The sequence below is a fragment of the Antedon mediterranea genome, chromosome 2, assembly GCF_964355755.1.
Source record: "Antedon mediterranea chromosome 2, ecAntMedi1.1, whole genome shotgun sequence".
Taxonomy (NCBI): Eukaryota; Metazoa; Echinodermata; class Crinoidea; order Comatulida; family Antedonidae; genus Antedon; species Antedon mediterranea.
In genome coordinates, this window is record NC_092671.1 from 4,115,867 (window position 1) to 4,133,285 (window position 17,419).

The 17,419-nt window shown below is 33.3% G+C and overlaps 2 protein-coding genes and 1 long non-coding RNA gene across 3 annotated transcripts in view; all 3 read right to left on the reverse strand.

The window, feature by feature from the left end:
- Positions 1–1,933: 1,933 nt before the first annotated feature.
- LOC140039524 (uncharacterized) lies at positions 1,934–4,051 on the reverse strand. The gene is made up of 4 exons (XR_011842522.1): positions 3,841–4,051; positions 2,897–2,980; positions 2,562–2,717; positions 1,934–2,163 (listed from the first exon to the last, which is right to left on the reverse strand). It is a non-coding gene; the product is annotated as an uncharacterized lncRNA (long non-coding RNA).
- A 7,721-nt stretch (positions 4,052–11,772) lies between these two features.
- Positions 11,773–16,609, reverse strand: LOC140041193 (proton-coupled folate transporter-like). The gene is made up of 5 exons (XM_072087617.1): positions 15,724–16,609; positions 13,868–14,002; positions 13,320–13,403; positions 12,542–12,698; positions 11,773–11,914 (listed from the first exon to the last, which is right to left on the reverse strand). Exons 1-5 carry the CDS (start codon positions 16,607–16,609, stop codon positions 11,773–11,775), a joined length of 1,404 nt encoding a protein of 467 aa, XP_071943718.1.
- The window catches only part of LOC140039526 (RWD domain-containing protein 3-like), a 36,873-nt gene continuing 33,443 nt past the window's right edge, over positions 13,990–17,419 (reverse strand). The window contains exon 7 of the mRNA XM_072085136.1: positions 13,990–14,002. The gene's annotated coding sequence lies outside the window, so the exon portion shown is untranslated. The remainder of the gene's footprint in view (positions 14,003–17,419) is intronic.

Genomic DNA, 17,419 nt, shown 5'->3' on the forward strand with positions numbered 1-17,419 from the left:
GTCCTTTTTTGAAAAAATCTCTGAACAGTACAGGGAAATTTTCGAAAAATCGCCAATTTTCGACTTTTTTATTTTTTGACATAAATGGTTACTATAGCATAATAAACATGCGCAGAGTCGAATAATGGGTTCTGCGCATGTCAATTGTGCTATAGTAACCACTTTTGACATAAATGGTTACTATAGCATAATAAACATGCGCAGAGTCGAATAATGCGTTTTGCGCATGTCAATTGTGCTATAGTAACCATTTTTTACATAAATGGTTACTATAGCATAATAAACATGCGCAGAGTCGAATAATGCGTTCTACGCATGTCAATTGTGCTATAGTAACCACTCTTGACATAAATGGTTACTATAGCATAATAAACATGCGCAGAGTCGAATAATGGGTTCTGCGCATGTCAATTGTGCTATAGTAACCAGTTTTATCGATAAATAAAAAGGTCGAAAATTGGTCCTTTTTTAAAAAAATCTCTGTAGGCCTACTATAGTACAGGGAAATTTTCGAAAAATCGCCAATTTTCGACTTTTTTATTTTTTGACATACATGGTTACTATATCATAATAAACATGCGCAGAGTCGAATAATGGGTTCTGCGCATGTCAATTGTGCTATAGTAACCACTTTTGACATAAATGGCTACTATAGCATAATAAACATGCGCAGAGTCGAATAATGCGTTTTGCGCATGTCAATTGTGCTATAGTAACCACTTTTGACATAAATGGTTACTATAGCATAATAAACATGCGCAGAGTCGAATAATGCGTTTTGCGCATGTCAATTGTGCTATAGTAACCACTTTTGACATAAATGGTTACTATAGCATAATAAACATGCGCAGAGTCGAATAATGGGTTCTGCGCATGCCAATTGTGCAATAGTAACCAGTTTTATCGAAAAATAAAAAGGTCGAAAATTGGTCCCTGCAGGGATTTTATCGAAATTGGCTAAAATATCTACCTTTTTAAAATTCAATTATTATGCAATAATATAGTCATATATGCACATATATTGCATTATCATCATATTATAGAGTCATAGTAACCAGTTATGTCAACAAATAAAAGGGTCGAAAATGTGGTCATTATTTGAAAATTTCCTTGCAGCCTACTATAGTTCAGGGATTTTTTCAAAAATGGCCAACATGTCTACTTTTTAAAATTCAATTATTATGCAATAATATAGTCATATATTGCATTATCATCATCGTATAGAGTCATAGTAACCAGTTATGGCAAAATATCAACTTTTTAAAATTCAATTATTAATAATTTTGCTATATATGCCAAAATATCTACATATTGAATTATGTATTAAGGTAACATGCACAGAATAGATTATGTGATTCTGCAAATGTCAACTTTCCTGTACTATGTACTGTACATGGATTTGCTTCGAAAATTGATAAAAATATCGACTTACTGAATTATGTATTAAGGTACCATGCTCAGAACAGTCAATAGAAATAACATGCCCACAGTACAAGAACTGAGAAATAGCGGAGAGATGCTGGATAGACAAAGGTAGAGAAAGAGGCTAGGCGAACACCCATACCTGCAGGCTGAATTAAGAAGTAAACAGTTTTTTTCGAACAAATACCTGTAATACCTAGTAGACAAACATGTATTTGTTTACAATATTTCGATAAAGATGTCATAATCCTTGTTCACAATTCGTGGACTGATCAGAAATCTGGTTAAAACTGCTACTCTGCCCATTGTTCGACACAATTAATCGTCACTGTCATTAGATACGCCGTATATGGAAGGGAAATTCTGATGGAGACGTGTCCTACCGAATACTATGCCCAATCTCTAACATTTTAGTACACAAATTAATCTCTGATGAACATGGAGAATAATGATAACAATAATAATAGTTTAATAATCTAAATCAATAGATAAATATACGTATATTTGGTTTTAATGTTTTTATTTCAAGCAATAAAATGTGATTTTCTCTTGATGAGAATAGGAAAGGATTGTCACCACCCTCTAGTGCTATTCATTTGATCTTTGTCAGAATTTACATAATGATTTCGTCTTTATTTTGGTTTCTCCAAAAGACCCTCTTTTTCATTGAACTCCACTTCTTCAGTGGTTGACTTCTGATAACGTGTTGCATCAATAGATCCGTATTTTACGTGAATGAATCTGTCAAAAATATCATATTATAATCAGTGCGTATCGTCAACATATATATTTCTAGAGATTTAATCCCTTATCAAGAACTACCGTATAATTCGAACCATAAACATGAGGACAGGACGCTATTAAACCATGATTAAACATTAACACTAATCCAGCTATAGACCTAAGAATGATATCCTGTCTTCAATTCTATAGTTTAGAGTTTTAAAGAAACAATAGACCTCATAGGTCCAAATGACTACTGTACTCAATAAAAAAACCAATATTAGTCGTTTTTCTATTTAAATTATTATTTCAACTCTAGTTGTACACTATGTGAGTCAAGAACGCGAACAATCTTTCCAAATCAACTACATGTATTTAGAAACTTCAATTGAATTTAAGTTTAAACATGTACTTACATTACAATAACAGTGGTAATCATTGAAAGCATGGCGAATAGGTACCAAATAAGATTCGGAGTTTATTTAACAGTAGCTGAATATACGAGGTTTGACCAGAAAGGCCCGATAATAAACCCAATGCCATCTGTTACTGCAGCTAAAGCAAACAACGCTCTTTTATAAAGAAATAAAAATAAATTAATATTTATATAAACAATGTACGTTTTAAAATTAAGGAGTTCAGTTGAAAAAGCAGATGTTTGCACTGCTATTAATACCTTGCCGTAAGATTATGTGTTATAGTATGGGGAATTCCTAATCAGCGTACGCAAGAAAAAGTAGTAAGAACTAACCTCTCTCCTGTTTCTCCACTAGGTTTGATAGTTGTGCATGAGAAACTGCCTTTGGTACATAAATTAAACATGCCAATGGTATCACTATACAAAAAAAAAAAACACCAAGATTCTGTGACAACTGTATATTTATATTTTTATCAAATGAATGTTTGTACCTATTCTGCAGTTGTCAATAGGTACATCTTAACTTACTATTGACAGTCATCTAGATACTGACTATTGACAGCACACACCATATGTTTCACATCTAGGTCAATTGGGTAAGAAGTGCGTATAATCAAACATTTAATTTAAATTTTTTTTATCTTATGTGGGTTCATCCCACTTTTATTTCCATACATAATATGTTCTAAACATTTTTATTTCAATACACTATACATATTATGGGCCTGGTTAGAGCTTGGATGGGAGACCATCTGGGAATATCGGGTGCTGTATATGGAGCTGGGGTCTCGTTAGGCATTTGAAATCAGCACTGCTGACTCTTATGGCAGCCCCTGCATTTAGTATCTGCATCAGACGTATTGGCTTATGCCTTTCCTCTGGTCAAGGTGGGCACTGGACCAATCAAGGTGCTTTAAACAGTCCTGGCTTTGTTTGTATCAAACCTGTGAGTGGCGGTAATTATCGCTGTTGGTTTCGATTGAATAAAATAAAATAAATAAAATATAATATTATTATTAACAATGTTTGTTTTCATCATCTGTTTACATACACCCTTTTTTAAAGAGTTTTGTTCATTTGTTTACATATTATCACATTGATTTTTGTTTTTATCTTTTCTCTTCATAGTTTCCTCTTTTTATACATATAAATTTGTTTTTTTTCCCTTTTAGACACAACTATCAACGGGGAAACTTATTGAGCTACACTGAAAACATTATAGTATCTATCTGGCTTTTAATGTTTACTTACATCAAGATTAAATCCTAAGAACATACCTACATAAACAGTTTTAGCAGTTGCTGTTGCCAAAGCAAGAAAATTAGCAACAGTAGAAAGCAAACCAAGGTAGATTAAAGTGCTGTCCCCTATCTTGAAAAACTTCTGCAGAGCTTTTGTAACAAATAGCATTCCTAGAAAACAACCAAATATGAATTACGCATCGCTCTGGATTTTGCTGAAACATCATTTTCAGCGACCTTATTTACGATTATATTAGCCTCTTATAATTAGTTGTACTTATCTTGCGCATCACGACCATATTGCAATGATTTGCTGTCGCACAATGAAAACTAAAACGTGTAGCGGCTTAAGTATACATCAGCGTTATATAACATTTCTGTAAATTTGCAATATCAAATTGGTAAATTAGCTTAACAGGCTTATGACAAAACGTTTACAAAACAATAATTTATAAGTTACCTATTGCATTTGACATGAAATAACAAAAAGTGAATATCCCATCTGTTGAAACTGACAAACGCAATGGCGGACCAATGAGATATAGTTGAATGATATAGTAAAAAGGGTATAAAGTGGCCGAAAATCTAACTGACAACCAAAGCCACATTAGATTTCGGCGGTTATTTCTGTTACTGGTTGTTATATCGATCAAACCTTCTATCGCCTCTTTAAATGAAGATGTTTCCTTTATCTGTTTAGAATCAATACTGTCCTTCATCAAACACACAATGTAGAAAATACAAAACACTAGCAGACCTGTCATGAACAAGAACGGTTGAAGGAATCCAGTTGTTTCTATCCAAATCGAAAACATTAACTGTCCTAAAGCAACTCCAAGAACGACAACTCCAAGAAGGATTGCCATGCGAATTGTCACATCTTCTGGTTTACAGGTGTCGCCAATATAAGCAGCGGCTCCTGATCGAAGTAAGATTGGAGTGCCAGTCAAACCAATCAATAAGTTTCAAATAAGAAGATATGGGGCAGACAGTTCGAATATGTATACACAGCAAAAACTAACGGATGCCCCTAAAAGTCCGACCGTCGGCACAATTAGACTGATTTTTCTGCCGACTCGATCACTTAATACTGATATGTATAACATAACGAACAGTGAAGGGACAGCCTGGCATAACATAAAAACAATAGTCCATTTGGCAGTCAGTTCTTGTTCTACTAGGTCTAGGTCCGAAGTGAAATTGTTAAGTGCAGAACTAGAACTTAGGTGCACCGAAATTACATATTTTGTGAAGACCACTCCTTATAGATAGAAGTGACAACGCCAGATAGATTCAGATTCAGATCAGATTCAGATTCTGATAAGCAATAAAGACGGTTGGCTCAACTGGTGCCTCCATTTAATATATATATAATATATGTCGACTGATCTTGTTACTAATATCCTTGAACAACTTGTACCACCAGTCTGTGATTGAACAAACAACTGTACTTCTAGCATAAACAAATCAAGTGTCCACATTTGCTATTTTTCAACTTGTACAGCAACACAATATACATTTTAGAGAAGAAAGTAGTATATTAATTTTTTCCTCTATGCATTGCCGATAAACTACAAAAGAATATAGGCCTATGTAAATATAAAATATGTATATAAAGAATATAGGCCTAAGTCAGCTGAAAAGTCTGTCTGCTCGGAAAATAGAACCATGAATAAACGATACATTCCTCACCATTATAAGCCATTGTCCTATTGTTCGATAGCCCTCAAAAGATAACTAATACGTAATTAATTAACAATAGGCCTACTGTAAGTTAAATAGGCCTACTTTGAATATAATCCGATTTTTCAAAGACATTATCATTTGTAATATTTTTCTCAAAATATATAGTTACTAGTTTACAATAGAACATTATTATCAATTATCAATCTGGCTAGAAATATTAGTTTTAACAATAAATGTTACCATGACAAACAAAAAGTAACTTTCCTGGGGTTACAGAAACCCATATTCAACACTATGAAGTTTTTTTTCGTATTATGAGCACCTCACAATTTGTTGTCACATAAAGTTTGATCGTGTAATCGAATTATTCATTTTCTTTTATTTCAGATAGTAAATCCATATGACAAAAATGATTGACGACCACAGGAATGTTTAATCAGGGAATAGTTAAAATTACAATAATAATTTAATTCTCTTCCTTAGTTTAACAGCCAATTATTAGGAAAGAGAAGACATTTAGTGTTTCTATAGTTTAAAAAAACAAACCACCCGGGACAATAACCTCATCTCAATGTCCTCATCATCCCCTATTTGCTATGAAGATGGATCGCAAGACGTCGGTCTGTGAAGATGCAACAGCTACAATCATGTTTGTTTCTCTTCCTCTCTTATCTGTTCGTTATAACGGTTTTAACATTTTCGTGGAACAATTTTTGTTAACAATGCGCCCATCGCCTACAAGTGTTATTTACGGTAGGCCTATCTTATGTTAACCCAGTTATAGAATAACTGGAAAGCCATCTAGTTATTGGTAATTATTAATTAATACAAACGTTGAGAAGGAACTGTCAGTATAAAGTTTATTTGTATATAATAATGTGTTTATATATCTAACAGTAGAGCCTAACCACAATCTCAGTAATAAAGTTTATTTGTATATATTTTTATATTACATCTAACAGTACGAACATTCACAGTAAGAAATGTTCGATTCAAATGAGGACCAAAAATATTTAATAGGTATTTACAGTATTGTCAAAGTATTGCAAGTTTATTCTCAAAGGGCCCATATATTTACCTACCGTATGTGTTAAACCAAGGGCTCATAAATTTACCTACTTGTGTTAAACCAAACTCTGGCAGACTGAGAGATTGGGATGTTCCATTCATCGCAAATCAATACATTTGTATAATCGTATATTAAATCTATCAAAATAGTATTTTTTAAAGAAAATCGGCCTGTCTTCAACATTATGATGCTGTACTCTAGCTGTCCAACCAGTTTTCAGCTATTAAAAACAATTATCGTAGGAGGAGATAGGAAAATGCGAAGCCTCCTCGCATTTTTGTGGCGGGTATTTTTCAAGATGGACATCACCCCTATTTGGGGCAAATCGTTGAACCTAAATTCGTTTTAATCGTCAATAACTAATTATCTAACTTAATTTAATTAGTAAACAGAGTTACATCAGGTGGTTAAAATCAGTACCGAAAGTACGAACCAACTTTATATACCATCGAGTAAAAATTCTAGAAGTAAGGCGCGATTTACCTAATTTTGCCCTTACGTAAATTTATATATAGAAGCTTGTGATGCGAGTTTGGTCTAAAGGTTATGTAACCAGCCTTTCAACTAACAATAGAACAGGAACGCCAAAAACAAACGGGTGAATTTGAAAACATATAGGTTTTTTAAAACTAGTCGCATCAAAAACCTGTCAATCAAATTATGTTTTAAAATTACAAATTTTGCAATTTCAGTTTACTTGTTACTTTAAGACTGCTCATCGGCTTTGAACATTCTGTCCTATCTTTTAACACTAAGGTCTGAAAATAATACTAAAAACTGGTCCAGAATTGGGACTTAATGGAGTGGTCATTGACCACATATCTATTTGTATTTTCATTTTGCAATAACTTTTTGAGTAATCTTGCTAACAAACAGACAAACAAACAAACACACCTGATCGATTACATATACACCTCCTTGGCGGAGGTAAATTAAAGACAAACAAGAGTTAGTGTTAAGTTATCTAATAGTATTTTTTAAGCAATGGATCTATCGATTGAAAGTAAAAAGTTATATATTTATAAAAAAAAAACCACTGATGTTTGTTCAAAGAGTTGTCATTATCTTCTGAAACAATGTTTAATCAGAAACGAAAGTCTGTTTGTATGAGCAGAGAGCCGGAGCTTCCTTTACATTGTTTGCCCAAGTAGCCTACTTTGTCATACCAGCTTATATGTATTTATCAGATAATACAGATAGTGGATATTTGTTTACACAAAGGAATCATACAAATTATAAAATCATTCTGCGATAACTTTTTTTTTACCTGTGGTTTAATCGATAATAATTTAGTTAAAAACTGTAAAATTCCATTGAATATTTAAGTTTATGTCTGCGTTAACATCATGAAAAAAAACTTAAAACGACTAAATTCCAATTCAATCGTTGAACGGGAATCACATCCACATGGATACATGGCTTTAGCCGGCAGTTGGAGTCACGTCGTCCTCATACTGTATGTGAACACAGCCCGAAATGAACACTCTAAATTATTCATCTTTCTTTACATAACATTCTTAAGGCTGAGTAATAATTAGGGAGGTTTCGCAATCTTACGAATACGATAACGAAAACGGATACGTCACGCACACGTATTCGTTTTTCGTAAGCCAGTAACAATTTGTTTCGCATGGCAACGAAATATTGAGAGCGCCGTCCAAAATATGACTGCGGTAAATTTGAGCGAAGCGCAGGTACGTGTTGCTTGGTGTTTGGCTGCCTAGGCCTAGCGTAACATCAAAGTGAGTGAGGACTTTGTAAACAATCCATTGCCGCTTTCGGTCGTCAAATAATGGTTTTAAAAACAGATTTCGAAGAAAATCGTATTTTTTTTTTGTAATTTCCAGCAGAAACAGGGCCAATGTTTATGCATCTAACGTCCAAATAGTTGTCATTGCCGTTATCATGTACCGTATATAAAGCCATTGGAACGAAAAAAAAACAAACCAATGCAATGTAAATACACAGACTTTATTAAACGTTTTCGGTAATCTAATTTTAAAGTACATATTGATGCAATTAGGCCTATACAATAATTATTCAATGTATTTCCTTTAAAATAATAAATTATATAAAATGTACATTATCAAAAGACCACAAGCTGATTTATTATTCTTAATACATGCTACATATTTTAGCCTAATTGTACAGTATTATATTATTTTAACTCAATTATAGAATAACGAAGACAAAATATTAGGCGATAATAGTTATATACAATTAGTATTTGTTAAAGATGTATTGTCCCTTGAAACACAAAAAATGAAAAAAAAAATATTCTAAATTTAAATTAGCCATATCAAAGTAATATTAAAGTTATTCGAAAATTCGAGCCAAAAACAACAAGTTTACGTAATTAACAGGTAAATTAATTAGATTACATTTCGTCTGGGAAATCGTCGCAAGCGAAAGTAAACAAAGATTTCAAACCATGAGTATGCATTATGCATGATGCTAATTAGGATTGTTTACAACTCGTCACGGTTGAAAAGGTGTTTTTACACAGATCGCGAAGAAGTTTTATGATTATGCATACAGAGTAGCCAAACAAGCGCGTTGCATTATGAGATATGTTTTGATTGAAAACTTTGACTGGAAGTCAAAGTTATTTTTTGAACAAAAAAAACATCTGTATTTCGGTTAAATTTTTTTTTCCGACTAATTTTTGGTGAAAGTTAATAACTATTATGATACTTCAAAATAACCCCTTTTTTTTAAATTTAAAAAAAAAAATTTTTTTTTAATTAGTCAAAGGGACAATACATCTTTAAGCATTGGATTAATCAGTTTAAGCAAAATTTTATATTTGTAAATAATTAGAATTTAGAATTTGTTTTTGTTGTAATGTCTTATGAAACTATTTTAATATGATTAGTATTCAATCGGTTTTGGTTACAGAAAGTCGGTTAGTTGTTGCTCTGTTCTACGTTGTCTATAATTTACTTATCGAGTTCAAATCGATTAAAGTTAAACTTCATATAAATTAATATGCATTCGAATAGTTTATTTTATGGCATCGTTATCATCATGAAAATTACGAAAAAGCTTAAAACGATTAAATTCCAATTAGGAAGACGTGTAGCTGCAGAACAAGCATCACACTCACATGATGAAAACATGGCTTTACCAGTTTCTATTGCAGCCCGGGCCTCTTCTATTTCGTTTGGCGTTATCGCTTTTACATCACATATAAAATTGGCAGCATAATTGTTTCCTATCCACTGCTTGACACAAACATATAATATTGGCATTTCGTAGTAGTTCACTTTCCTGTTGCCGTCTTTTTTTGTAATAGAATTCGTTCTTATTTTGTTGGAGTAAGTTAAAAGTGTCTGAATTAAAGGCCAATCCAATATCTCTTTTGCCATTTTTCTCCATATTTTTCATACAATATCCAGATGCTACTATGCCGGTACTGGCTTCTGCACACTTACTATAAAGGTGTTTATAGGCACTAGAGTGATTGCTTCTACAGCCAAGTTCAAATACCTTATCATCTACCAGAACAAAATGAAATATGCCTGTTTGATCTCTTGTGAGTACTTCGCGATTGTCATCCTGGTAAATTGTAAATCCCATATAGACTTTATGTCTTTGGTGATGGAATCAACCATTTGACATCAATATCCTTGTTTTTGCCCGTCTCATCATCACTACTTAATATTTTCTTCTCTTTGCTGCTCCAATCTAACTCTCGTCTGTTCCTTACATCATGGTCAATGACCGGTTCTGGTCCAACATTTTTCTCTACATGCCCTTTAACACGCACTACACTAATGAGAACAATAAGGTAAAGCCAAGTCATGTTGACAGCAGTATGTTTTAATTATGTAGCTTTGTAACTTGCTGATATCTTTTGTGAAGAGCAAGTAAAGGTGTTTGCATTTTATACCGTACACCATTGAACATCACGTGATTGCGAGACGCTCTCGTAAGCACCGTTTGACAAGTCTCCGCCCTCGTACTCACTATTCAAAAATTCAAATCTTTGATTTATGGCGCAATATTATTTTGAAGGAGTGATTGCTTATCTTAATGTTAAAGGATACTCTCTGTTTACATAAATGTGTTTGTGTTTGTTTTTTGTTTACTTGTTTTGATCATAGAGATAATATCTCTATGTTTTGATGTAGGCCCGGCCCTAACAAGCTTTATTTTGTAACTGTACTTAGGCCTAACTACTAAACCCTTAGTTTTTCAAACCAAACAAATTGACCATGACAGCAGAAAAAAAGATGCATGTGGACTAGGCCTACAGGAAGTTACCATGCTATTTATTTAGTGATTATGCAAACATCACGCAATGAATGTTATAACCTCAGCAAACAATTCTTGCTAACCATTACAACGTCCAGACATTTATAATATTTGTTCATTCAATTATATCTGGTTTGATAAGAATTTTCCAGAAAAAGACAACACAAATGTGGCTTTATGAAATTATCTAATCTTGTGTTTCTTTGTTGTAAAGTACTTATAATGTATTGCATGGACTTGATGGCAGCCGAATGGTCTAGCTTTATGGCCCCATGAAAAGGAACCCAATAACCTTTATATGCGTAATACATTACGCCAAACTCGCAGTGACATTTGCATTGTAATAAGTCTAAAGCTTTGTTGCCATTAGAATTTAAGGACTATCACAAACGCTTGTGATTGCTTAATTCACTTGCGTTGTGCATTTGTCTTTGCGTCCAAGCTTGGTTTCCACTAGCATTCAACGCAAGGCGAACTCACTTGCGTTGCGCTTACGTCCTTGTACACTAGGACTCAACGCAAAGTCAACTCACTTTCATTGCGCCTGCGTTGATGCGTCCTAATACACTAGGACTCAACGCAAAGTCAACTCACTTTCATTGCGCCTGCGTTGATGCGTCCTAATACACTAGGACTCAACGCAAAGTCAACTCACTTTCATTGCGCCTGCGTTGATGCGTCCTAATACACTAGGACTCAACGCAAAGTCAACTCACTTTCATTGCGCCTGCGTTGATGCGTCCTAATACACTAGGACTCAACGCAAAGTCAACTCACTTTCATTGCGCCTGCGTTGATGCGTCCTAATACACTAGGACTCAACGCAAAGTCATGTCATTTGGATGGAATGGAATCTACTTTGGCAAATTCTTCTACCGCTCCTAGATAAACATAATATTAATAACATGAGACACACTTAATTAGAAACAATCTCACGCGTTTTTCAAAGTTGGAATTTAAATTTGGAAATTAGTATTCGTTTTTTGTTTTTCCAGAAGCGGATGTTTTTCACTGATATTTTCGTCTTTTTCTTCATTCTTTTTCTTCGTTTTCTCATCAAATTGTGCGTCAACAGAACCGAATTTTAAGTGAATAAATCTGTTGAAAGAAAATGGTTATTGGCAAAAGAATATAAACAAATATGAGTAAGGTTTTCATTATAACATCCCAAAAAATTAAAGATTTCATTTTTATTTCAGCATTTCTAGATTACGCAGCAGTTGATTTCCGAATGAAATCGAAGGTGCATAATGAGCGGCGGTGTGTAAGAAAACTTCAAAAAGTCAAAATGATAAAATTGGGATAAAAAGCGAAGTCAGTCAGTTGGCATATGAATAGTGTTCTATCGTGGTGAAATCGTTACGCAGGTCTCTTTGTCAATGTTGTCCGTATAAAAGGCCTGCCTTCGGGCGGTAGGTGAGCAAACAAATCATGCTACTATTATATAGCTACGATTTCCATCGTGTGTCTGCTGATCTGTTCGATTCGCATGAGTGCTCATGAACGACGTCATGACTCATTCACTGAGCTCTGATTGGTTACGAAAGTTTTGAGGAACTTCAGAATTCGGCGCAGAAAGGGATTTGGAAGATGAAAATATACATTACGCATGCGTAAAAGCCGATGCTTTTGATTCGCCGAGTGGAAAACAGACTTTAGATAGGTCGGATAAAAAGCAATTTCCCACTTATTTGTACATGCAATATTATTAGGAAATGTACTTACATTACCAGAAGCGTTGTAACCAGTGAAAGTCCGGTGAATGTGTACCAAATCACACTTGGAAGATATTGAACGGTAGCTGAATATATAGTGCCAATCCAAATGGGTCCAAGAACAAAACCCAAATTATCAGATAAACCAATAAGGGCAAATATTGCACCTGTATAATTGTATATTACACATAGAAAACAACGTAAAGTAACTGTAAAAAGTATCACTTTTACATTGCCTAAGCTTAGTTCAGACGAGGAAGCAACGCAAGCGAGTTGACCAATGACAGCTCGTTTAACCCATCGCTTTGATTAGTCAAATTACGTTGGGCTTACGTTTTTGCGTTGCATAGTCCGGTCATTTTAACTTTTTACTTGGAACTACAGAATTTTTTCACCACAATGCATTTCTTTGAGGTCCCCAGAACACCATACTAAAAGGCCCAAACAATCCTAATAGGGGTAAGGCGTCTAATTTACATAAATCCAAAATGGCCGCCAAAATTCAATAATTTGACATATAGTAGAACCAAGCTATATAAAATCTCTTAGAGCTTATTTGAGTTTCTCCAGATACAAGGCATTAACTATTAATTTGATTCATTTTTGTCAACATACTTTGAATTTTGCGTAAATAAAATGAATGAATGAATATAAAACACTGGTACGCGTAAACTCCGGAGCTGCTAGGCGATATGAAAGGGATAAACTAAACATGTACAATTCGGAAAATATGATTATTTTCATACTTATTTACTGAATGTTATACACACAAATTTCAATCCACTAACCTCGCTCATTTTGTTCAACAAACTTCGATAAGCGTGCTTCAATAATGGCTTTTGGTAGAACCATTAAAACTGCTAACGGTATCGCTAAATGAAGTGCAAACAATATTTTTTAATTATTCTTTAGTAATTTATTTCTATATAAGCCAACAGAAATATTAATAGGGAGCATCGACCAAAACCTATACACATTGTTGGTCGTCCTCTGGGCCTACAAATTCTGATTCTTAAAATATTTCTTGAAACAATTAAATTTTGACTTGTTTGTATTTCAATACAAATCACCGTTTTTGTTTTACTGAATTCTTATTTCAAGCAATAATGTTCTTAAAATAAGTAAAAATTATCCATTTTTGTTTATAGAATTCTTATTTCAAGCAATAGGTCGTCGCGAACCGAAAGCTATCTAATTATGATATTAACGAAGATGAAAATGGTTATAGCGAAAAAATCAGTTAGTAGAATAGGAAAAAGTCATGTACAATACCAATGACATTTGATGATGTTTTTGATTTTGTGTTCGAAATCAAAGATATTCACAGTTAACATACCTATATAGACGATGTCATCGGTCGCTGTGGCAAGAACTAATGACGATACGATGGCAGAAGTCGAACCTATGTAGAACAATGCGTAGTCACCAGTATTGCAGAATTTCTTCAGTGCTTTAGTAATAAACAGCATTCCTATTATAGTTAAATATAAAAAAGAAAGCACTCAGAAACCGAGTGAAGTACTTGACAAAACATTGCCATAGATAACGCATGTTGATATTTCAGCCCGTGTTAAAAGAATACACATTTTGTTGTGAAGTTATCAATGAACCGATTGTCTTGAATTTCAATAGGCATGTTTTTAAGTATATAACTATTTAAAGGCCATGTGCGGGCAAAAAATTTCTATTGATCATACATTCCAATAAATATCGATATATAGTTTCCTTTATGTAATATGTAATAATTTTTGGGATTTTATTTGTCTGACACGAGCTTGTTGAAAATAAGCACTTTCTTCAAATTACACAGTAAAATCTCTATTCTTTTGTACACACATTTTGTAAATAGAGAGGCATTTTAAAAAGCTATGAAAAATAAATGGTGTGGTAAAAAAATGTTATCAGATGACTAAATGTAGGTAATATAACTTGATTTTTACATTTCTGTTATTTTTATTCAACTTCAGATTTTTATTTTCATGCTATAGCAAAAATTATCCACCGTATATCCACCATCTTTTTTCAACTTCTAGGGAGTCACCAGACATGTTATTACATTAGGTTAAACTACCTAACTACTGAAAAAAGTCTTCCTGGTTTTTATGACAGAATTTTGCCAAATTTTGTATTTGGCCATATTAAGGGAAATTCATGTTTTTTTTTCGTCTTGATTTCTGTTACAAATATTTGATTTATTTACAATTAACCAGATATTATATTAAAAATTCATGCCTGTACCTGAGCTTTAAACCAAAATATTCAAAAGATAACTTTGTAGGCGCTACCGTGCTAACAAACAAACAAAGCAAGTACTATGCTTATACACTAGGAGTTATTTAGGAAGAAAGTGATTGTGACTATTTCGTTGGAAGATTCAGCGCCCTTACAGATGTCAAACAACAATTGATCAGGCAATAAATGTTTCTTGTTGAAACCTTACGTTAGATTAAAATAAATTATTCTCGCGACACATTATCCAAATATTTTATTTAATTGATTAAACATACGTTTTGTATTTCTGAAGATAATATATATATATATATATATATATATTTAAATTTACTTAACAGATAAAAACAATTCGATATAAAAATAAAATAGGCAACGCTATATAATAAGGATGAAATAGGGACAACGAGAAAAAGGGAAACATGTAAAAACTAGAATTTTCTAAAATATGGTGGAGAGGACGAAAACAAAACTTGGAAAAAAAACCCAAAAAACTAAATGAAATAAACGAGTACTTGCTCTCGAGTGAGAGGTAGTGGAGGAAGCGTGTGAAATGAATCTGCCAGAGGATAGATAAAATTGGAGGTTTTTTGGTTAACTACTACCTTTATTCATTCAATGTTTCTTAAATAATAATTTAAAAATTTGTATGCCTTTTCTACCCCTTTTTCGTTATTTTATGGTTTTTTTTGTTCGCCTCTTTAATACTAATTTGAGGGGTTAACTGCAATAAAGAGTGTTTATTTATTTAAGATTTCAATAGACATGTTCTGTGTATATAACTATTTACATCGAAATATTTAGAATGATAACTTGGAAATTGTAGGCGCTACCGTCCTAACGGACAAGCAAATAAAGATACTTCTAAATTCTATTTTGCCAAGTAACAATTTATTTTGGCATATTTGTTCTAACATCAATTTATTCGAATTATAACGTGAATTGGCTGATATTCTTACTTACCAATTGTATTTGACATGTAATATAGGAAACTAAAATATCCGGCAGCTTTGATTTTCATGTGCAATGGTGGACCAATAACGTACAGTTGGATTCCATGGAAAAGAGAATTTACCGTGGTCGAATTGATAACTCGAGCTGCCATCCAGAGAGACACTAGCTTGCGACGGTTATTTCGATTACTTGTTATGACATCGACTATGTCTCTCACCACATGCTTAAGTGAAAATGTTTCATCTCTTTGGTCAACATCAACACTCTCCTTCATCAAACACGTAATGTAGAAAATTGAAAATAATAGTAGAACTATCGCGAATACAAACGGTTGAAGAAATCCGGTTTCCTCTATCCAAAACGAGAAACATAACTGCCCTAAACCAATTCCAAAAAAGGTTATTCCAAGAAGAATTGACATACGAATTGTCATCTGTTCTGACGTACAAGTGTCACCGATATAAGAAGAAGCACCGGATCGCTGTAAAATTGTGTTACCAGTCAAACCAATTGCCAGATTACCGATAAGAAGGTACGGAACCGGTAGTTCGAATAAGTATACACTAGTAAAAGAAACGGATGCCACTAACAGTCCGACCGCCGGTACAATTAAAGTGATCTTCCTGCCGACACGATCACTCCATGTTGATACGTATAGAATAACAAACAACGCTGGTAAAGATTGACAAAGCAGAAAAACTGTAGTCCATTCGGCGGTTAATACTTGAACATAGTCTTCTTCTACAAGATCCGAACTAGAGTTAAGCGCAGAACCAACATTTAGATTTAACTGAATAATATGTTTTGTGAAGACAACTCCTTGTACAGAAAGAAGCGCGAAAATAGCATATGCAATAAATACAGTAGTTTCAACTGGTGCAGACGTTAAGGCCATTCTATATCAATGTCTGAGGAGTGATCTTAAGGCGAATATATGTGAGAATCTCTGTTATTTCGCTGCTCGATAAGAGTCTACTGTCAGTCCTGATCCTATACCATGTTTTTGTTTATGACTGAATCCAGAATCAGCAATGCTATTAGGAAACCTACTGAATTTATAACTACAGTACTTTCTTTTTTATTTAAATCTCGGAATCAACAATATGGTCTAATCGTTAATATATTATGGTCAAGACACAATATTGTTTTTAAAAACCATTTGTTTAGATCAGAATAAAAATTTAATTACGCCTACATATGTGTTCAATAAAAACACATATAATTAAGCAAATTTTGCATTTCAGTAAAAGACAGTTTTGGATTTTTTTTTTGCCTAATGAAACACAGACTATTTCTATTTATGACTATTTCAATATATGATTTAGCGCCCTCGCACACTTTTCCGGTATTATCGGACAACGTTAATTGATTTTAGTCTGGAAACCGCTCTTAAATGTTTCTAGAAACCGTATGTTATATTAGTATACATCATTATCGCGCTTAAATTAACTTAATTATCTTATTTAATTGATCAACCATATGTTTTGTATTTTTGTTGATAATGTTTTTGAAATGTACGTGAAAAAAAATTAAATAGAGAACGCAATGGGGTGAAAAACCTGGTGGAGAGGACGAAAACATTTTTAAAGACAGAATAAATTAAATGGAGAGAGAGTAAGTGTGGAATTAATTTGGTAGAAATTTGAACCAAATTGAAGGCAATATAACAACGGGACACTGAGTTCGCCTTGACAAGAACTCGTAA